We start from the raw sequence: 24049 nt of genomic DNA on the forward strand, positions 1-24049 counted from the left end.
CCAGTTATGCAAGAAAAGGATGGTTATTTTTCCTACCTGAGGAACTCAGTGTTATTCTGTGACATTCACCCTGCATGGTGGGAAATCCTTTGGTCAGGCTAAATTTTTAAGGATCCAGGAATTGTAGCAAGCTCCTTCTTCTAAAAATGAGAATGCAAGATTAGTTTTTGGTTGATAAAGGTAGAGGAAATTTGTGCGTGACTCACTCCTGTGAAAATTATCTGTCCTGATCCCATCTCTTTTCCTGTCTGAAGTGTTTTGGAATCTGCATCAAATATAAAATATTTAGTATCTAAAAAGGGAGAACTGAACATCATATCTATCAAACAAGGAAAGATTAAAAAGTATGCCTCCATATGGTGTAACTGTCAGGAAGAAAACAGCTGAATAATGTTGAACTTACTAAGATCTCCAAGTTCACTTAACGTGTAGTGTTAAGCTTGTATTTATAGTCAAACTGTGATTTAAGCTCTAGCTCTTCTGCCTGAATAGACCCTATTCTATTCTTTGTTAAGAAGTGCCAGTTACATTTACTTTCTCTCCTGTAAAAGTAAATGTAGATGCTAATCTTGAAGTAAGATTTTATTGCTGAACATCAAGGGTTGTTCATATGATGAGACTCAAGACAGAAGATTTTGTGTATTTTTGCTCTTCAATTGTAGAAAAAATTTCAACTCTGATTAGGGGATTTGGACACAAACTTTGCTTTAAAAATTACTGGTCAAATTCGCTAATTCTTGTTGCCTGGCAGTCTCTAATAAGCAATCAGTTCAATTTAAATATAATAAATGTGAAAGTAATGATCCTTCAAATGTCATTCTTTGGTTTTACAGAGTTTTGAAGGTATTCCTGTCCCAAACTGCTCAACGTATTCCATACATGACAGGTGGCCGAGTGTTGAGGATGCTGGCTGTAATTCTCCTGATAGTCTTTTGGTTCCTGATCGGCTGGACTTCTGCAGTCTGCCAAAACTTGGAGAGAAATATTTCACTTATTGGCCAGGGACAAACATCAGACCACCTGATCTTCAATATGTGCCTCCTAGACCGCTGGGATTACATGATGGCTATTGGTATGTTGACTTTTTGGCTTGTCTCTTAATTTTTAAATAAAACTCATTTACTTTACAAAAAACTAAACAAAACCTCTCAAAGCGTTTGTCAGACCTTGGAGCTTCACCTGAAAAGCATATAGGAAAATTAAATAACTAGGGGTGTCAAAAGAAAAGGAGTACTTGTGGCACCTTAGAGACGAACCAATTTATTTGAGCTTAAGCTTTTGTGAGCTACAGCTCACTTCATCGGATGCATACCGGGGTGTCAGTTAATTGCAGTTAACTCACGCAATCAACTCAAAAAAATGAATCGCGATTAAAAAAATTAATTACAATTAATCACAGTTTTAATCGCACTGTTAAACAATAGAATACCAATTGAAAATTATTAAATATTTCTGGATTTTTTCTACATTTTTAAATATATTGATTCAATTACAACACAGAATACAAAGTGTACAGTGTTCTTTTTATATTATTATTTTTATTACAAATATTTGCACTGTAAAAATGATAAAGAAACAGTATTTTTCAATTCACCTCATACAAGTACTAGAGTGCAATCACTTTATCGTGAAAGTGCAACTTAAAAATGTAGTTTTTTTTGTTCCATAACTGCACTCAAAAACAAAACAATGCAAAACTTTAGTGCCTACAAGTCCACTCAGTCCTACTTCTCGTTCAGCCAATTGCTAGGACAAACAAATTTGTTTACATTTACAGGAAATAATGCTGCCCACTTCTTATTTACAATGTCACCAGAAAGTGAGAGCAGGTGTTCACATAGGACTTTTGTAGCCGGCATTCCAAGATATTTACATGCCAGATATGCTAAACATTCGTATGCCCCTTCATGCTTTGGACACCATTCCAGAGGACACACGTGCTGATGATGCTCGTTAAAAAAAAATGTTAATTAAATTTGTGACTGAACTCCTTGGGGGAGAATTGTATGTCTCTAGCTCTATTTTACCTGGTTTCTGCCATATATTTTATATTATAGCAGTCTCAGATGATGACTCAGCACATGTTCATTTTAAGAACACTTTCGCTGCAGATTTGACAAAATGCAAAGAAGGTACCAATGTGAGATTTCTAATGATAGCTACGGCACTTGACTCAAGGTTTAAGAATCTGAAGTGCCTTCCAAAAACTGAGAGGGACAAGGTGTGGAGCATGCTTTCAGAAGTCCTAAAAGAGAAATAATCTAATGCGGAAACTACAGAACCCGAACCACCAAAAATTAAAATCAACCTTCTTCTGGTGGCATCTGACTCAGATGATGAAAATGAACATGTGTCAGTCCGCACTGCTTTGGCTTGTTATCAGGCAGAACCTGTCATCAGCATGGAGGCCTGTCTTCTGGAATGGTGGTTAAAGCATGAAGGGACATATGAATCTTAAGTGCATCTAGCATCTAAATATCTTGTGACACTGACTACAACAGTGCCATGAGAACACCTTTTCTCACTTTCAGATGACATTGTGAGCAAGAAGTGGGCAGCATTATCTCCTGCAAATGAAAACCAATGTGTTTGTCTGAGCGACTGGCTGAACAAGAAGTAGGACTGAGTAGACTTGTAGACTTTAAAGTTTTACATTGTTTTATTTTTCAAGTCAGGGGGGTTTTGTACATAATTCTATATTTGTAAGTTCAACTTTCATGATAAATAGATTGCACTATGGTACTCGTATTAGGTGAATCAAAAAATACAATTTCTTTTGTTTTTTGCAGTGCAAATATTTGTAATAAAAATAAATATAAAGTGAGCATTGTACACTTTGTATTCTGTGTTATAATTGAAATATATATATTTGAAAAATGTAGAAAACATCCAAAGCTATTTAAATAAATGGCATTCTATTATTGTTTAACAGTGTGATTAATCGTGATTAACTGTGATTAATTTTTTTAATCGCCTGACAGCCCTAGAAATAACACTTTTTATCTGCACTGAAAGGTGAAACATAATCCAAAGATTTTGAATATTGTATCATTTTCAAAGGTGTGTAACTTGGACTACAACAACAGTGTGATCTGGTGCTCATGAAAATAAGAGCTTTGAAACCAGGAAACCAGTCTACATCCTCTTTAGACTGACAAAGTATGGAGAAGCCTAATGCAAGCATTTTATTTCTGTTCTACCAGACCTGGATAGATCACCCTTGTGTGAACTGGGCTGATTTAGCCCAGTGCAGGTTCACAATTGATTGTCAAAGTGATGACATGTTTGTTGAAACTGCCAACTTCATTTATTTGTTAGGAGTGTTCCTCATGTTTGAGACAGATTGCTGAGGTACGGGGGAAGTGACAACCTGCAATCGCTCTTGTCTGATTGTATCACAGGTTGAAGAGGAAAGGCAGCATGTTTGTTTTCCCTTTGTGTTGTAATAGGTTGTGCTGGGTTTCCCATGTTGAAGTCCAGTATATCTATAAAGAGGACTACCTGACAATATGCAGTTACCTTTAATATTTTTCATACCTAATCCTGTCATTTCTCCAGTGGTATTGGTGAGCCACAGGATCTGTTTCCACCGAACTATATCAAATTCTCCAATATTTCAGAGACAGAAATAGATAATTGTCTCGACAATTGTTTCACCTCCTTATCCCCTTGGCTCATCCTCTTCCTGGCTCCCCCCCAACCCAATTTTTCAATAGAACTCTTCTGCTGGTGAGTGAGGAGAAGGTGTTCTCAGTGGCTCCCAGGGAGTAGTGAAGAAGAGATGGATAGAAGCTGGCTATGGTTTATAAGAGCAGTTCCTTTTAGCAAGCTTTACTTTGGTGTCATAGTAGCACACAGAAGGCTGACATCATGGCAGTGTAAAGGGAGACAGCAACTGGCTAGGCTCCTTGCTCCCACCTCACCAGGGACTGCAGTGGGTATGAGATGGTTCCAAGGCCACCCCATGCCATCTCTCTATTCCCTCTGTTCTGCCCCTCTTTCCTTTGTGTGAGATCTCTGGGTCAGACAGAGACAGCCCTTAGATACCTAATTTCTTTGTTAACATTCTAGCCAGTGGCCTGCAGACCATGTTGTGCTGGTGGGTAGAAACTGGCACTCAGTAGAACATTTGATAATATACCAGGTAAATAAGTACTCTTGGAAGAACTGTCTAAAGTGTGTTGCATTATCCTATACAATATAATAAAGTGTGAGGGACAATGTAAAAGGAAGTTCTCCAGTAACCCCATGTTTATAAAACTCAATCATCATCAGACATCTCTCTTTTAAGTTAAATAACAAGAGGAGAAAATGTGAAGCATTTGTTGTTGTCAGATATTAAACTAGTTTGTCCCATAGTTTCATTGCTTATCAGGTACAATAGTATATTAGAGCATTCCTGCTGCTCTTCTACTGTTAGTTATTACAGAATGGTAAGCAAAGATTTTTATTTTCCTGGTTTTGTACCCGCAATAGCAGCCGGAATTACAGCATTCACACAGAAAAATGTGACCAGCCAATGTGATCACCAATGCAAATGGCAAATATTTCCTCTGCTTGGAGTTAGAAATTGACAAGGAATGTATTTCAAGATGCATATACATCTAGATTTGTTGATGACTATCAAAATGAATCAGATAGGAATGAAGATAAAGCTGGAATACAAGCCTGAACAAAAATGGAAAAGTAGAAATGTCGTGAGTTTTTATCATTTTGCCTGTTAACCCAAACTACATGTGCAAATACGTTCATACAGATATCTCTAGAATCCTATGAATCAGTATCACGGATACCAGAAGATATTACAGATGCAATACAGTTGCACACACTGGATGATTTGTGCGGTAACTAAAGATCTGAAAAGCTCTTGACCAACTGGATGTGTTTTCAAAACCAGGATACTTCCTTTCTGAGACTTGGCAGGAGAAATAATACATAGTGTGGAACCTCACTAATTCACACCATGGACTGGGAGTTATAAATTAGCACATATGTGAAGATATTTGATTAATAATATAAAATGAAAACCAAGGATGCTGCCTTACAAAATGTATCTTGTTGATTTAATTAATTTTAATTGAGTGTAAAGCTTCATAGAATACTAGTGAGTGTTCTGTAGTATATTTTGTAAAATAAAATCCTACTAATGTGAGAGTTCATCATTGCACTCTCCTGTCAAATCTTTGCTGAAAGGCAGAAAGAGAATTGTCCAGATTGCAAATTAGTGAAGTGAAAATTAACCAGGTTCTGCTACAAATCCATAATGAGATAAAGTTTTTATGTTGACAGAGATTATGGGAGTTAGGGTTTATGGAGTATTTTCCATACTAATCATGATGTTTATCCAAACCCTTTAGCAACAGTGAATGTTTTGTATTTAAGTTTCTATTACGTTTGACAATACGTTTACAAGGGAGAAAAACAGGAGTGATGTCATGGTAGACCATATAGACCATCAGATGAAGAGAAAGAGGTGGGTGAGGCATTTGTAGAAAAAAAAATAACAGCAATATCCAAAACACAAGTCCTGGTAATAACGGGGGACTGTAATCACCCAGATATCTGTTGGAAAAGTAATATGGCAAAACACAAAATTTCCAACAAGTTTTCAGAATGTATTGTGGTTTGCAGTCAACTTTTTATTTCAGAAAGTGAAAGAAGTAACTAAGTAAACAGCCATTTTAGACTTGATTGTGACTAACGGGGAGGAATGGAAGTCCTAAACATGGAAGTCCATTTGGGTGACAGTGATCGTAAAATTATAGATTTCATGATTTTAAGGAAAGGAAGGAGTGAGAGAAGCAAACTAAAGACAATGGACTTCAAAAAAGCAGACTTAAACAACTCAGAGAACTGGTAGGTTAAGGTCCCATGGGAAGAAAATCTAAGGGGAAAATGAGTTCAGCAGAGCTGGCAGTTTCTCAAGGAGACAATATTAAATCATAACAGAAAACTATCTTGATATGAAGATAAGAAGAATAGTAAGAGGCCAAAATGTCTCCATCAGGAGCTCACTGATAACCTACTTAAGGTGTCCAACCTCCTATCCTGGCTCCTGGTCACCCTCCCTTTCTGCTCCTCCCTTTTTGGCTTCTGCAATCCCCTCTCCTGCTGCTCAGAACCCAAGTCTTCACTTGTCTGCATTTCAGTGTGGTTGATTTCTCCAGGGCCATCCCTAGGGGACTGCAGGGCCCAGGGTGGAAGTGATGAATCCGTCACTTCCGGGACTGACTGCACTGGCGAATCACACCGGCCCGTGGGGCCCCCCAAAGCACGGGGCCCGGAGTGATCGCTCTGATTCATCGTACCCAAGGGACGGCTCTGGATTTCTCCTTCTCCTCACTCAGTGGACATAAGGGGAGCATTGAGAGCATTGGAGAGAGTCTTCTGGCTCTCAGTACTTGTGCCCAGTGCTGCAGTGGGCTCTGGCTGCTGGGAAGAGCAACTGAAGGGAAAGTCTTGCTCATCTCCAGTAGCTCTGAGCTGGAGCATACTCGGTCAGATGGAATCTGTGGAGAATTTCACCACCAAGCTCTAATAAATCTCTACTGAGCATCTGCAAAGTGAGATTTTTGGGGGGAGGGTCTTAGAATCATAGAATATAAGGGTTGGAAGGGACCTCAGGAGGTCATCTAGTTCAACCCCCTGCTCAAAGCAGGACCAATCCTCAACTAAATCATCCCAGCCAGGGCTTTGTCAAGCCTGACCTTAAAAATATCTAAGGAAGGAGATTCCACCACCTCCCTAGGTAACGCATTCCAGTTTTCACCACCCTCCTAGTGAAAGGTTTTTCCTAATATCCAATCTAAACCTCCCCCACTGCAACTTGAGACCATTACTCCTTTTTCTGTCATCAGCTACCACTGAGAACAGTCTAGATCCATCCTCTTTGGAACCCCCTTTTAGGTAGTTGAAAGCAGCTATCCAATCCCCCCTCATTCTTCTCTTCCGCAGACTAAGCAATCCCAGTTCCCTCAGCCTCTCCTCATAAGTCATGTGTTCCAGTCTCCTAATCATTTTTGTTGCCCTCCGCTGGACATTTTCCAATTTTTCCACATCCTTCTTGTAGTGTGGGGCCCAAAACTGGACACAGTACTTCAGATGAGGCCTCACCAATGTCGAAGAGAGGGGAATGATCACGTCCCTCCATCTGCTGGCAATGCCCCTACTTATACATCCCAAAATGCCATTGGCCTTCTTGGCAACAGGGGCACACTGTTGACTCATATCCAGCTTCTCGTCCCCTGTAACCCCTAGGTCCTTTTCTGCAGAACTGCTGCCGAGCCATTCGGTCCCTAGTCTGTAGCAGTGCATGGGATTCTTCCGTCCTAAGTGCAGGACTCTGCACTTGTCCTTGTTGAACCTCATCAGATTTCTTTTGGCCCAATCCTCTAATTTGTCTAGGTCCCTCTGTATCCTATCCCTACCCTCCAGCATATGTACCTCTCCTCCCAGTTTTGTGTCATCTGCAAACTTGCTGAGGGTGCAATCCACGCCATCCTCCAGATCATTTATGAAGATATTGAACAAAACGGGCCCGAGGACCGACCTTGGGGCACTCCACTTGATACCGGCTGCCAACTAGACATGGAGCCATTGATCACTACCCATTGAGCCCGACAATCTAGCCAACTGTCTATCCACCTTATAGTCCATTCATCCAGCCAATACTTCTTTAACTTGAAGGGTCATTTTTCCCAGGGACAGCAAAAATCACATTACTAACACCAAAGTGACCCTGCCAAATTTCAAGACTGTACTTCAGTATAGAGGTGCTAGAGCTCAACAAAATGGTTGTAAGAATTTTTTTTTTAATGGGCAAAACAACCTATTTTTTCTTCATCATGTTCTCAGAAATAGCTGCACTGTTTTAGCTGAAACATTCCAAAAAGATTTAGCCGGAGGCAGACAACCTGCATGGGAAATTTCAGTCTAAACAGTTAAAAATTGGCAAAGTTATAAGCTGCTGAAAACAGGATCTTATTATGGAAAGTGTCAATCTACTTTAACTATAGGCAGCACTATGAGCTTTGCCTATAACAAATATTGTTTAGGAATATGAAGCAATTCAATTGAATGTGCACTGAAGAGGCAAATTGATTCAAACTAGAAATGTATTTAAATTGCTTGGCTCCTGGATTAACTATGTTCATCTCTATGCCCCTTATAAACTTTTGTGTAATATTTGAAAACCACTGAAATTTTTAATTAAAAAAAACTAAAATGGGATTTAGTCCTAAAAACCTCTAAAATTACAGCATTGTTTCAGCTGACTTTTACTCTAAATTTAACAAAATGATTGAACCTCAAAAAATCAAAATGCATCAGTATAGTATATTACCAAGTTACCAGTCAAATACAGCATACAAATATTCTTTATCACACAGCTACATGTGTGTTTCATGGCAAATGCTTTGTTATTACATCATGATTGCTTTAATTATCCATATCCAATTAATTTACTAAGGCAAATGAACAAGAAATCGATATTTTGCGCACATATGCAATTATTGTAGCCCTAATTTTCCACCTATCATAGTTAGTGGCAAAATTCCCATTGACTTCAACAGTGCAGGTTAGGCTCCCTGCTAGCAATATTGCCCTTCTTAGTACCTACAGAGGCATGGATCAAATTATGTTATCTTGTCTACACTAGCACACTAAATCGGCACTGTTGTAATCTATCCAGTGGTGTCGATTTTGCGGGTCTGGTGAAAAGTGATAAGTCAATAGCAGAGCACTCTCCTGTTGACTTCAGTACTCCACCTCCCCAAGAGGCAAAAGCTAAGTTGGTGGGAGAGCATCTCCGGCCAACATAGCGCAGTGTAGACACCACATTAGGTTGATGTAAGCTACGTTGCTTAGGGGGTGACTTTTTCACACCCCTGAATGATGTAATTTACATCAACTTAAGCAGCAGTGTAGACCAGGCCTTAGGCACAGTTCCTACACAGGGTTCCATCAAAACAACACGCTTGCATAGCTGTGCTCCTGCTGGCAAACCTGATGCTCAGCAAGGTACCTGCCACTCAGAGGAGTTCCCTCTAGTGCTGTTGACTGAGATGGGGAGGTGCTCCAGGTCTCCTCTTCTTTGGGCACTTTCAGTGGCACTGGCCTGGGTTGGGGAGGCAATCCAGGGCTCCCCTTTCCCTGACCACTTCTTGTGTTGTCTAGGCCTTCCCCTCCTCCTGATACTTTTGATACCACAGCCCCGTGGGTGCTTCCCCTTTGCATAGCCACTTCCTGTGCTGTTTGTCTGAGGAGACAGGGAAGAGGTCCCAGGGCTTCCCTGTCACTCAATATCTAGTGGTATGTCAAGCTGGGGGTAGGGAGCTCAAAGTCTCCTCTGTTGTCCCTCTCTCAGCTGTCCTCCATCCTTCACTTTCTCTCTCCTTTCTCTCTTTCCCTCTTTATCTTTTGTATATGCACACACACACACACACACAGAGTGAAACTGAGGGAGAGGCTGTGGAAGGAGAATGTGGGTGGGAGAGTAGATGCAGTAATGAAGATGGGGTGTGGAATGACTGATGAGAGTGTGGAGTCAGTGCATGGAGAAGCAGGTGGAATAAGGGGGGGGATAAAATGGGGGGGATGGTATGGGCGTGGGAGAGACTGTGTTCAGATGCTTGAGCTCAGGCAGTCATATTACACATTGCTCCCAACTGAAGTCCTTGGGAGTTGTGCCTCAGTAAAGGATTTGGCCCTATGTCATTAATAGTTGCCATATATGGTATATTGCAAAGGAATGCATATTGTTTTTCTTTGAAGATTAAAATGACACTGAAATAAGTACAGCTTAGTTAAAAGGGACAGATAAAACCCTGGTAACAGAATGATCCAGGAAACAATTCAGAACTGAAGAAATATAAAGGGATTACAGATCCTTGCAATGTCTGAAAATCCTTTCAGTCTGTGAAAAGGAACTTTTAATATGAAACAGCGTAGCCCTTCAGGTAAGAGGTGGAGTGCAGCAAAGCGTAGCCCTCCAGGTGAGAGGTGGAGTGCAGCGAAGCAGAAAGAGACTCTACAGGGAGAAGAAGAATAATCTAGGGCATAGTATTTTTTTCTGTTTTAAAATTGTGTTCACTTAGCTTCCAAAAGACAGTCTGAGTGGTTAAATGGATGGAATAGCCGGCTTTCCAGATCATGGCTCAGTGAATTTCAGGAAACGTAACTTGAAATAAGGACAATAGACTGAGGAAATAAAATGCTAGTTAAAACTGAGTAAAATCAAATAGCCTGTGTTATGGGTTTAATTAGCATTCTAGTCTGTCAGTATTCTGAGAAAAGATGTCCTCAGTGTAATGGAACAGTTATATGTTTTGCAAGTGGTACCTGCTTCATAATTGCCTCGTAAATGTATAGTAAATCGTAGTTGTTAATGGTTTTGCCTTCTGAAAGAAGTGTATTGAAAGGTGTGCCAGATTAGACAGTGGTTTGGAAGGCCACCTCTAGAGAGCAGGAGCCTTGTACACACTGCAGAATGCTACTTTACAAACTGAAATCACCACTGGAAAGTACAGTGCGACAGTACGTTTATAAACAGTGGTGCAAGTAAGCAGGTACGGTCAGGTATTCCGTACCATTAAGAAATTTATCGCTAGTACGCCATACCAGAAAGACACATTTTCAGAACCGCAGAGCTCTCCCAGGAACCGCAGTGGTGAAAGGAGCAGAACTGTGGGCTGCCGGGTGGTCCCACGCTGGCAGCTGCTCCAGCACAGCTGAACCGCTCCCAGCCCTTCCACGCAGCTGTCTCCTGTCTTGGGTCTGTACAGCCCGCTGGGGGCAGTACAGCTGTGCCAGAGCAGCTGCTGGCGTGGGGCCGCCTGGTGGCCCCAGGTTCTGCTCCTTTCACCACTGGGGTTCCCGGGAGAGCCCTGCGCTTCAGAAATCGGTATCCAGCACAGCGGGAGGACAGAGCCCCCCCAGATAACGTGGGATGGGGAAGGGACAGGGAGAGCGCCTGGGCACCAGGCTGGGGGTGGGGTGGGGTGGGTTGGGGAGGAGTCATGTGAGGGGTCATGCTAGGGCTTTGGCCCCAGACCCCAGCAAATCTAATGCCAGCCCTGGTGATCCCATTAAAATGGGGTCGCAACCCACTTCGTGGTCCTGACCCACAGTTTGAGAACTGCTGTTCTAATCCTTCTCACGCCATGCAGAATGCATTGCAAGCTCTACACCCTAAAGCCATCAGTCTTTTACACATGCATTTTCCCCATCTGCACGTTTTTGTGTGGATGGTAAAGATTTAGCTACAAATGTGAAAAGTGGATATGAACTGTAGATAAAGTAAATGGCAGCTAGGAGTGAATGTAGACATTAAACCTTTTTATTAAGAAAGTCTAAATCATAGGGAAAGTTATTAAAATGCCAATTAGTGCTAAGATAATTAATAAACTACACGGGCAATAGGAGGCTTTGGAGTCAGAGGCATGTGCATTAAAAGAATACTTCATTGTTCAAGAGCAATAATTAACTTCCACAGACAACTCCCTGTTCTACAATACATTGTAAACATACAGGGCCAGAACTTCTGCTGGTATCAATTGATCGAGTCAATAGAACTACACCAGTCTACATCCGATGAGGGTCTGGTCCACTGTATATAATAAAAATGCACTACACAGTGCAAGCTTATCATTGCACTTCCTCACCGAAATGTGAAAACACCAAAAAAGGACATTTACAAATGAAATTTTAAATTGAAAATGGGGGAGATTCATCTTTGGTACAGTTGACATTATGGTTCAGTTACACCAGGCATGAATAATGGTGTAGAACAATGGTGGGCAATCTGCGGCACACAGGCCGCACGTGGCCTGTCAGGGTAATCCGCTGGCGGGCCGTGAGAGAGTTTGCTTACATTTACCATCTGCAGGCACGGCTGCCCGTTCCCGGCCTATGGGAGCTCCGGGCGGCCGTGCCTATGGATGGTCAATATAAACAAACTGTCTTGCAGCCGGCCAGCGGATTACCCTGACGGGCCGCAGGTTGCCGACCACTGGTGTAGAATATGGCATGAATTTGGCTCAGTGTATTGGATAACCAGTCTAAGTGTTCCAAATGAACTAAAAGCATGAAATAGCTGAATTGCTATCAAAATCATGTAAAAATCCATTAAAAACAGCCACTGTTCCTAGGAATTGGGGGATACAATAAAACTGATTAATTGGGTAACACAAAGACTGGGTAAGATGTAATCTAGATAAGAACAAGGTAGTGAACAGTGGGAGAGATCATTTAAAAACTCCATCCATGTATATGGGATATTTAAGTTACACCCTATTTTTGTCTTTTGCCTTCCAATTACATGTACATCAACATATGCTTTCATAGCAACGCTTGTCTTACTCTCATATGTGTCTCAGTACATCTCTCATTTGTCCATCCACCATGAATACTTACCTTGCAGTTATACTGTTGTCACTTTGTTTCTGAGGATACATTGTCTTGCCCTGTTTTGTGAGCTAATGCTTTCTTTTGCATGCAGTTGTTGACAGCTCTCTGTTTTTTTGCCTCTTCCCTCCCTCTCACCTTTCTTTCTGTAGGAATGGGAGAATGTGCAACCTATTTCTTGTGCCTGATGAATAAGAATAGTCAGTCATAATCTACAAATTTGTTTTGTTTTGGTAAGGGCCTGGTTCTGCAACCCATGGTTATGTCATTTCCAATGAGTAAGCAGTATTCAACATTAGGGCTGGCCAGAAAACAGAAATTCCATTTCACAAAAAATGTCAAGGTTTCAAAATGTGAAACAAAGCAGAGACTTTCTGAAATTTTTCATGAAAATAATTGAGAGAAAGACCCCCCCCTAAGTATAGCCAATAGTCAGTCCTTTGATTAAGGCATTTGCTTGGGATGTAGGATACCCCGGTTCAAGTCCCTGAAACAGAGAAAGGACTTGAACTTGGACTCCCACATCCCAGGTGAGTGCCCTTACCACTGTGTGCTATTAGTCTGGGGTGGCATGCTCTCCTATCCATTCCATCTTATAGCAACAAAATGTTAGTCAAAACAGTCCTATTTTGATGAAATGGCGTTTTTCTGTGGAAAAAAGTTTAGTTGAAATTTTTTTGACCAGGAAAGGGTTGCACAAAATAGTTTTCAAACATCCAGTAACAAATCCTTCAAGTTGAAATGTACAGAATCATATCCTCTGGAGATTTCAGTTTGGGTAAACAGGAAGCTTGTTGCTCATTGGTCTTTTATGAACAGCTGTGTCTTAAATTTCCAATAAATGCTAAATCTGAGGTGAGGAAAGAGCTGATAAGTAACAGTACTCTCTTCTACTACCCGTTCCAGAAGTCACCCATTAATTGGGACCAGACCTCTCAATTTGCAATGGACTCCAGTCTAGACAGATACAATCCACTTATTTATTTAGTGTATGTAATCCGGTCAAGCAAAGTCACAGTGTTTTTATCAACAATGTTCAAGGCACGAAGACTTCCAGAGAGATGAGTCATTTTTCAGTCCTCAACGTGTGTCATGGTTTGTGGCTGCTCACATTGACATAGTGGACTGTGTATAAAATGCTACCGAAATTCTGCTGCAGCACAAATTCCATGTCTGGTACGAAACCGGTTGAGACGGCACCATTACCTTTGTGGTAAATAAAACCCAGGTTGACACTGAGTGGGGTCCAAGACAAGATAATTATTTGTCACTATCTCTGCAGACCATGAAGCTCACCATGCATCCTCTACTGTAAATTCCTCACCCGGTAAGCTTATCCACAATGGGCACCATGAGGGCAGACAACCATATGGTGGATTAAACAAGTCTTTAATTAACTGTAAATGTAGCATATCACACAATTTTGTCATGAGATTTCCTATGTTTTCCTCTCTGCGAACACTGGGTGGAGCAATATTGCAGAGAACCAGTAACCATGGTAGAGGAATAGATTTATGTGTGCCTGAAATAATACACATGGTGGAATTAAGTTGTGCGTCGATCATCCTTGTGTAAGACAAGCAAGCCCATAGTGGAGCGCAGTACTCCGCTGCTGCACAACAGAGTGCAAAGGCTGAAGTGTGTATCGTTTGGATGTTAGCATCCCAGGTAGTTCCGGCCAGTATTCTGAGCAGATTGTTGTGCATTTTGGCCTTAGTTGCTGTCTTTGTAAGATTATCATAATAGGTGAGAGCTCTATCCAACGTGATGCCTAGATAAACCAGGTGTGAATCATGCTTTATTCACTGACCATTGAGAACTATATTCAGCTGTCTGCCTGCTTGTGCATGATGTAAGTGGAAAACAGTCAAAACAGTTTTACTTTCACTTGGTATCAGATGCCACCAATGACAATAATCGGCCATAGCCACCATATCTGCATTCAAAACACTCTCAAGTATGTCAAAGGAGTGTAATTGAGTGCCGAGGCATATGTCATATGTATAAACAAACTTGTGAGACCTGATATATAGTAGGTCATTCGAATGTAAAATGAATAATGTTGGAGATAATACTGATCCTTGCGGTAGGCCATTCTTTTGGTGCCTCCAGGCACTTGTTCTGTCACCAGTGTGCACATAGAAATGGTGATTTCTCAAAAACAAAGCCATTGCACACATAAACCAACTTGGTGTAGTTTTAGACAATTTCACCAAAAGGCCCATGTGCCAAACTGTATCGTATGCCATGGTCTGGTCAAGAAAAACTGAACCAGTCTTCAACTAATGTTGGAATCCCTTTTCGATGAAATTTGTAAGCGCCAGCACTTGATCACATGTACTATGACCCTGGCAAAAACCAGCTTGCTCTGGTACCAGCATGCCTTCTACAGATGGTGACATTCTTTGAGAAATCAGACGCTCAAGCACCTTAAAGAAGATGCTTGGGAGTGAAATTGATCTGTAGTTCAAAGGCAAGTGTGGATCTTTTGCAGGTTTCAGCAAGGCGATGACCTTTACTTGGTGCCAGATTCTAGGCAGTCTGGATTCCCGCAGAACTGTTGAAAAACCGAACAAGCTATTCCTGAGCAAGGGTACCCAGATGTTTCATTAATTCATGTGGAATTCTATCATACCTGGGAGCTGTACCTGTTTTTAAATCATTCAGCACTTTATCCAGTTCCAGATTAGTGAATGCTCCATTTTACTGTCAACTAGATTAATCCTTACGAAACGCCGCCACTCATCATGTACCTGTCGTTTGACACCTCTGTCAACAGGAGCTTTGGCGACCTTCAACAGATGACTGGCAATCTAATTTGGAGTAACTGCCAGCCTGCTTTGTGCCCATGGAAGTTGAGCCACAGCTAGTCGGTGAATTAAGCTCCAGCTCTTCTGGCTTGACCACGTAAAATCAAGCGCCACTGTCACTTCCTGTCATCGAGCCCAGTGAGCGGCATCCAATGATTCTATAAGATGGTCTGCAATCTCTGGATCACCTGAGTCCTCATTCTGCCTCAGCAAGTCTACACAATCCTCATTCAAACATGGAATGTATCCAGGTTGGAAGCCACGTGGAATTGTTGCACTTGCAGCTTTAAAAATGGCACAGTAGAAATGACTATTTGCATCTTCCATGGAGATGATGTTTAATGGGATGGTTACGATGCTCTGTTCTAAGTACTATGTATAGGAGCCCCAGTCTGCCTTCCAGAAGTTCCATCTAGGCTTCGGTATGCTCCTTATAATCGGAAGACGCATTCCTATCTGACAGGTTTCAGAGTAGCAGCCATGTTAGTCTGTATTCACAAAAAGAAAAGGAGTACTTGTGGCACCTTAGAAACTAACAAATTTATTTGAGCATAAGCTTCCTATCTGAGTCAATGATGGACGATATTGGCTATGTGGAAAATCATTAAGTACAGTACATGCTGCTAGCTGCAGGTGATTGGCAAACGATATGACCCAGCACAGGTCTGGGTAGTAGTCCCTAGTCCAACATGCTGAATGGAAGGTATCACACGGCTTAGGGTCATGGACCAGTGCAAGATCATTATTTGTTGCCCACTCCAACTGAACTGAAGCAGAAGAAAGTCTTAGTTAGAACAAGAGCTCTGTTTAGAGATAAACACTAATTAACAGGGGCTGGTGCTCATGTGAATAAGAGATGTCAGAGTGGTCCTCATGTCCCTGCAAAGTATAACAAACTATTTATCCAGGGAGAAAGCAGCAACTATAGTAACGGCACGACTTCCATTACTCTTTCAACAAGAATGAGAGGCCTAAGTAAAACATTTCTTGTACACATGGCTATATGTGAGGTTGCAACACATAGTTCCACCACTAAGGACAGAACGTAATTACATGTTGTATCCTATAATGAGGGAGATCTTTGTTTAGTCCTCACTTTACCTCCATCGTGCGCCAGTTGCCACCTGACTTTTTGTTTAGTAATGTTATTTAATGACTTCAAAAATGGTGAAGTATTAAACTGAGCTTATAGACATTTTTAATATTATGGCTAATAAAAGAAATCCACACCATTTGCATCTTTCCCTCTGGCTATTTTTGCTTTTGCCCTCCATTTTGCATTTTTGCTGCATATTCTAATTCCATATTTGGTCATTAGACAGTTGATATAATACAGATGCCTATTTCAGGCTTCCTTCCTACTACTTGCTCCTACTGCTTCATCTCTTGAAGTTCATGGCCAAGTTTTACATTAAAAACTATTTATTAGAATTGGTTAGTAGATATTGAAATAAATGATTGCTCAATTGTTACAGATTCTTATAGAATCCAACAGGTTGCGTGTAAACCCTCATAACCATTTGCAACACCTTCTTCTGATGTGCTTATAAATGTCTAAAACATGCTCATACCATCTAGTAACCCTTTATAAACTATTCGTAAATATAACGTTAATATAAAGTGTGACCGATTTCATTTAGTGAAATACCACTTTAGTACTTCATGGGCAGAAGTGAAAGTAAGCCGGTGCGCCCCGGTACGGCATACCGGCAAGACCCGGTGCGCCGTACCGGGGTGGATCAACTTCCCCAGGTGCAATTTAAAGGGCCTGCGGCTCCCAGCAGCAACTGGAGCCCCCGGCCCTTTAAATTGCTGCCAGAGCCCCGTTGCCGGAGTCCTGGGGTAGTGGCGGTGGGGCTGGGGCGGAGATTTAAAGGGACTGGGGCGGTAGTGGCGGCCAAGCCCTGGGCCCTTTAAATCATCCCCGGAGCCCCGTCGCCGCTTCCCCAGGGCTCCGGCAGGCTCCAGGAACAATTTAAAGGGCCCGGGGCGGTAGTGGCGGCTGGAGCCCCGTCCCCGGAGCCCTGCTGCCGGAGCCCGGGGGAAGCGGCGGTGGGGCTCTGGGGACGATTTAAAGGGCCCAAGGCTCGGCCGCCGCTACTGCCCCAGGCCCTTTAAACCACTGCCAGAGGTCCCAGCTGCCACTGTTACCCCAGGGAGGGGGAAGAAGGCACTTGCTGGTACAGGGTGGGCCAGGGCTGGCTCTGACCCCCCCAGCCCCGCCCCTTCCGCCTGAGGGCCCACCCCTTTCGGGAGCCAAAGCTGGCCCCAGCCCAGCCTCGTACCAGTAAGGCCCTAGATTTACTTTCACCCCTGTTTGTGGGTCAAAATATACCTCACTGCTTCTGTTAAAGATGTCACCATCCCTTATTTTTTAAAAATAACCCTCTACAGTGCTAGTCCAAAACCCTACACCTTACAGTATTTTAATGTAGTTTTACAAAGTCTGCTGTAGCATATCAGTGATATAACATTGCTACACTGCAGAACATTTCTGAGCAGATTTGAGTCAAATATAAATCCTCATTTCAAACCTGGCAGATTTATCATTAAAAGTTGTGTGGCACAAGCTGGCTAGGATAGTGCATGATCAACAATGTTAATCATGCCTGGGGTTGTAGCTTCCTCTGTGGTCTTTTGTGTGACCACTATTTAGATGATAGTTGAGACAGTAGTGTTCATTTTCTCCTGTTGAATTAGTTTCAGCACCCCAAAAGTGTGTCCCATGCTCTTACCTGGTTGTAAAAAAACCTCATTTATTTATATATGTACTATCCATCAGTATAATACAGATATTAAAATATCACTGTCTTAATTTTATACTCAGAATCACAATATGTTGCCCAATGCCCACGTACAAAAAAGTGCAGCAAAATTTGGTAACATCTGCCGATTTTCTTTGTAAATTGCAGTGTTAGCCTGAAATTAATTATATAAACCTGATTTTCTTCCTCAAGCACGACTTCTACATGATCTATTTAAGATATGTAATTGGTGCTTTGGATAATAAATTGTTTCTCAACCAGACTATTTTGTTTGCTATTGTTAATTAAATTATTATAATATTGGGCTTAGCTAGTATATACACTCTTGTTTTACCTTGCATTCTAAAAGCTATTCCCATTTGTGTAGTATACCAGATGTCATGCTAATTATTTTCTGTAGTCAGAAATGCCACCTCTGTGCTAAATCAAAAGCATTGATAGAAACATTTTACATTAAATAGTGGAAATGTCTGCTGTGCTCCAGTATACACATACTTTGAATTCCATTTTTGGCATTAAAGTCATAGTATAAGTGGCTGCTTAGAAAGAGTGATATTGCCTGCATATGTGAAAACTAAATGCACAGAACTTCTTTCAACTTAGAATCAAATTCTGCCATCATTTATACCCATGCAAGCCCACTGAAATTGACCTTTGCTAATTGAAGTGTGGCTTATTCCATTTCACTTGTTTCTTGGGATATTTTAAGAGATTACAGTGCATCTGGAAACATAGTTAAAGTATTCTTTTGATTACAGCTCTGTAAATATAGAGTAACTACGATGCCTTCTTTAGAGTTATTCCAGATATACAGGTTCCTTTTTTCAATAAAGGTATCTTCAGAACATGGAGTTTTAAACTTCTTCTCTTTCCATGCACTTAGCCGTATTTATTGGAACTCCCAGTGTTCCACTTAGCCCTTGAAACTTATCACTTTCTCCTTGTATCAGTAACAGATTTGGGGGTTTTCTCGCTTAGTTTGGTTGTTCAGGAGAAAGAGAAATGAGAGCCCTAGGTGTAATATTCAGGAATTTGCTCATTCCTTGGCAGCTAGCACTGAGATTTTTCTGTCCTACAGTACTGTTAATAACTGTTTATCGAGGATGACACTGGACTGAAAGACAGAATTTGTGCAAATAGCAGGGGCAATTTGTTCTGGTGGCACATCTCTCAAACTCTGCTGGGTCAATGAGAAATTTCTGTAGACCCTTAGAGGAGCCAATGAATTAGCTGTACCAACCTTAGTTTATTACAGGATTATCTTTTTTTTTTTAATTGTATTTGAAGTTAATACCAAGTTAGAACTATACATTTTTTGTGCTGTGGTTCTAGATTTAAGAGAAGAATGTATTTAAAAAGAGAGCACACAAATGAACACCAAATGTATTTGAAATAGTTCTAAGATTGCTATTTAGCTTGTTAAGGTTTGATTGAATTTAATCGAACCAGAAGTTGTGTGCCATGTACTCAGTCAAGACTTTGGGAGAAAAAAAATTCAGTGGATCTTTCCTAGTTTGGGGATATTAATGAGATATAGTCATAGACTTCACTGGCAGTGTAGCCAATGAAATGGTAGTGAAATGAAACTAGTACCCAATTCGTCCAGGCAGTCAGTATCGGAGACATGGGAGTGCTGTACTACTTTACATTCATTTGAGAAGCCCAAAAATAGACCCAGTCAAAAAAATCACAAAAGATGTACCATGGGTCCCCAAAGAGACACTTTTTAAAATCCCAAATCAAACTGTTATTTGTTCCATTTTTAATGGTAATTATTGTTGTTTTTTTGTTGGGGGACATAAAAGAGAAAGAGTAATACAAGTGTGCTACATATTAGCAGTTGTGAGAAGATACGTAACTTCAGGTCAGCAAATGTTATGGACTTAGGGCTGGGTAAACCACTCACATTAAAACAAGAACCACTCAAAGCTTTGCTCAAAACTCACTGATTCTTTTATTGAGGCTCAAAGGAGTTCACATAATGCTGAATTCATTTTCACTTTCTCAAGCCGTTGCACTTCCTGGTTGCATACAAGACCCAAAATAGAATCAGTAGATCTAAAATACTAGGAGAATAATGTCTGACTTAACTCAGAAACTATTTCAGATATGGTTGCAAACTTCCAAACTGTTGCATATTTATCAAAACCAGATTGGTAGCTGTTTTTGCCAATCATTACTTGTGATGTTACCAATTAAATGAAACAGGCGCCCATTATGTAGATAGAATTTTCAAAAAGAAAAATAAAGTAAAACAAAAAATCATCTGTATTTTTTACTGTAAGTTTTCTTTTTTGTGGATGGTCAGTAATATTTTTAGTACAGTATCAAAAATAAGCATGAAAGTGTAAAGATGGAAGGAGCATGTACAGCAAGTTTTCCATTAGCTCATGCAGATGAATTAATTCCAGAGATAGCCACAGTTTTACTTTTTCTCTTTTCTTGTGTTAATAGTGTATGAACTTGCTTCTAATTGAGCATAAGATGTTCTAGGGCAGAGCTACCCAGCACGGTAATGTTTGAATGAGATAATATACTTTTTTGAGAGAGAGAGAGAGAGAGAGAGACAGTATTGTTACTTGATTAGTAACAGTGGCAGTGTATCCTTGACAATTCTTTTCCTCTTTCTCCTGTCTCACATTTCCTGTGTTAGGGCTCAATTTTCCATCAGTTGAAGTCAACAGGAGCTTTGTCACTGATTCCAGTGGGAAGAAAACTGAAAATGATAAGGTTGTTTAGGTACCTACATGGTATGCTGGTTGTTTGCTGATCTAACAGATGAGCCTGTAGCTAGGAGTTATGATGTGGTGAAATGTGACGAAGGCATGTTTCTAATATAACTAACGTGAATTCAGAAAACGACATTATGTATATGAGCATATATATAATTTAGGGTGGTAAATATAGAGGGATGTCATGAGCGAAATACTAGTCACAAAATTCAGCAAACCCAACGCAACAGAGACATCATCATGTCTTGATACTGGCCCAGAAGAGCCATGTTCCAGGAGTTGATCCTGGCAGTGCATGTGGCAAGACAGGGCTGGCCTCTTCCAGCCCAGCTCTCGAGAAGGACATCCCAGAAGAGAAGAGATGAAAGAAACAGGCTGTTCTAATAACCACACCCCTGAGATAGATCCCTGGAATGTGGGATTTTCTGGGCTGATGTGAAAGATGATGTTTGTGTCACAAACAAAATTGTGTCACGGTAAAACATTGACTGAAATACAAACTCTTGAGTGTGAGGTTCAGTTCAGTCCCTTCATACAGGGTTGGTTTGAACTGGCCCTGAGCATTCATCCATCCCTATTTTGTTTCTTTCATCACCTATTTCTTACTTATTAAGGAGAAATGTGTCATGGTTGTAATTACCAAGTCCTTAGGCTCCTCAAAAGAGACTCATAATGTCTATAAAACATAGGCACAACAGAATTAAAGTGAGTAGAGGGTGTACTTTAACCCAGAAGAAATCATTCCAGCTGACAGGTTTCAGAGTAACAGCAGTGTTAGTCTGTATTCGCAAAAAGAAAAGGAGTACTTGTGGCACCTTAGAGACTAACCAATTTATTTGAGCATAAGCTTTCGTGAGCTACAGCTCACTTCATCAGATGCATACTGTGGAAACTGCAGAAGACATTATATACACAGAGACCATGAAACAGTACCTCCTCCCACCCCACTCTCCTGCTGGTAATAGCTTATCTAAAGTGATCACTCTCCTTACAATGTGTATGATAATCAAGTTGGGCCATTTCCAGCACAAATCCAGGTTTTCTCATCCTCCGCGGCCCCCTCCCCAGCTGAGTTAGTTGAAATAGAATATTCATATTAAAAAGGCTTATAGACTCTTAACTGAAGTGGCACTTGTAGCTTCCTTTATAACAGGAACCTGAGATAAAAATCAAAAATTTATTACAAATAATGTCAAGCTTCTAAGATATCAAGTTGAAAAACAGACAAGAAATTGCTAAAGGTTGGTTTTAACACTTGTAAACTAAAATAGTAGGAAAACATGGAAGCAAAGGTTCCTGGTCTAATGACACATTGTGTAAAAATTAAATGTTTGAAGTTAAATGTTAAATATTAATGTCAATTTTAAAATATCTGAAAGTATATGAATACTTGTGAATGAATGTATATATTTATGATTACATATTGTCTATATGTATATATATTTATATATATACACACATATAGAACATGCTATATAACTTCAGATTTCCTTTATATTTCATCTATAAAACTAATAGCAAATTATTTCTTTTTGTTCTTCTCACAGCTGAATTTTTATTCCTCTTGTGGGGTGTTTATCTCTGCTATGCAGTGCGGACAGTCCCATCAGCATTTCATGAGCCACGTTATATGACTGTTGCAGTTCACAATGAGCTCATTATCTCTGCTATATTCCATACAATTAGGCAAGTGATCTGTAGATCTAGTATTTAACTGTTTCTCTTTCAGGTTTCCTATGGTGCAATTTAAAATGGGTAAACTGGATAGGATGCAAAACAGAAGGACCTCGTAAATATTTTAATCTGCAAATTAAAACGTTATTAAACCTAATGTTCTCATAGGACTGGAAAAATATGTGTAATCAACTTATTAATCATGTGATTTGTTTTTTTAGTATGGCTAGTTTACATGTTCTTTATGTCAATTGGATCAAAAGTTAATATATATAACAAATTAGATTTAGCAGAACTACTGTCCATTTTAATTCATTTACACAGCACACACTGGTTTGTATCTCCCCAAAACTGGCAATTAAGTACGGTATATTAGTTTATATGAATTCTTCCAGATCAGCAAGTGAAAATCCTTGGTTTAAGATAATTACATTGGTTTGTGCATGAAGCATAGTGGTTTATATGCTGGATATAAAATAAAGCAATAATAATATACTTTTTATGTATGTAATACTATAACAAATATATATGGAAATTCATGTTTTATAAGGATTATAATGTACCCTGAATTTAATTGTGGGAAATTATAGTAATGGTAACAAAAAATTAGGGGTCTTTGCGACAGCTGTGGGAAAATGATCAAATTTGGTTTTGCAAAATTTTCACTGAAGAAATAAAATTGTTCTGGAAAATCCAAAATATTGGGATGCTCTACAAATTGTCTCACACTATGAGATTCTTATGTCTTTTGTTAAAAGAAAAGGAGTACTAGTGGCACCTTAGAGACTAACCAATTTATTTGAGCATAAGCTTTCGTGAGCTACAGCTCACTTCACCGGATGCATTCCGATGTAGCTCACGAAAGCTTATGCTGAAATAAATTGGTTAGTCTCTAAGGTGCCACTAGTACTCCTTTTCTTTTTCTGAATACAGACTAACACGGCTGCTACTCTGAAACCTGTCATTATGTCTTTTGTTGTCTCCTTTCGCTTTCCTCCTCCTTTTGTCTCCTGGACAGCCACATCCACTCCTAAGGTCTCTTATCATCTCTGTGTTGACCACTCTCAAACCTACCTCTTCCCCTTTCGTTAGGCTCGTGTCTCTTGCTGCCTTTCTTATGTCTTCCTAGATGAGTCACAGTTGTCTCAAACCAAACACAGAAAAAACAGAACTTCTCATCTTTCCTTCTAAACTTTCTTCCCTCCCCATTTCCTTCATCACAGCTGACAACTCTACCATGCCACTCAAGCTTGCAACATTGGAGTTTTTGAGAATTCCCCTCTATTCTGTATGTCTGATTTTATTTCCTTTCTGATCAGCTCAACTTTTCAAAAAATCAGTAGATTTCCAGACTCTTTTATTATCATTCTTATAATCCTTGCAATGGCCAGAGAAGCTGTCATTTTCTGAACGTGCAGTTCTAGAGACATCTCCCGCCTGTCACTGACTGGAATAGCTGCTTCTCTCAGTGTAAATATAGCACAGTCAGAATAAGGAAGTGGAAAGAATCATATAAATGTGAGATGGAAGTGGCCAGTAGGGCATATTCTCTGTCCCTGCTGCTGAAGAATTATTCCCTTCAGCACAAGATCTAGTGTTTTTTCCTTCCTTGCTGTTTATCATAGTTGCCCTGTGCCTCTCTTACTGTTGGATATATTGGCATTCT

The 24049-nt window shown here is 40.4% G+C and overlaps 1 protein-coding gene across 1 annotated transcript in view; it reads left to right on the top strand.

The window, feature by feature from the left end:
* The window catches only part of GPR158 (G protein-coupled receptor 158), a 306727-nt gene that overhangs the window by 274967 nt on the left and 7711 nt on the right, over positions 1–24049 (top strand). The window contains exons 7-8 of the mRNA XM_077809468.1: positions 834–1072; positions 22257–22395. Of these exons, the coding sequence (XP_077665594.1) occupies positions 834–1072; positions 22257–22395 (378 nt within the window). The remainder of the gene's footprint in view (positions 1–833; positions 1073–22256; positions 22396–24049) is intronic.

The sequence above is a fragment of the Eretmochelys imbricata genome, chromosome 2 (assembly GCF_965152235.1).
Source record: "Eretmochelys imbricata isolate rEreImb1 chromosome 2, rEreImb1.hap1, whole genome shotgun sequence".
NCBI classification, from domain to species: domain Eukaryota; kingdom Metazoa; phylum Chordata; order Testudines; family Cheloniidae; genus Eretmochelys; species Eretmochelys imbricata.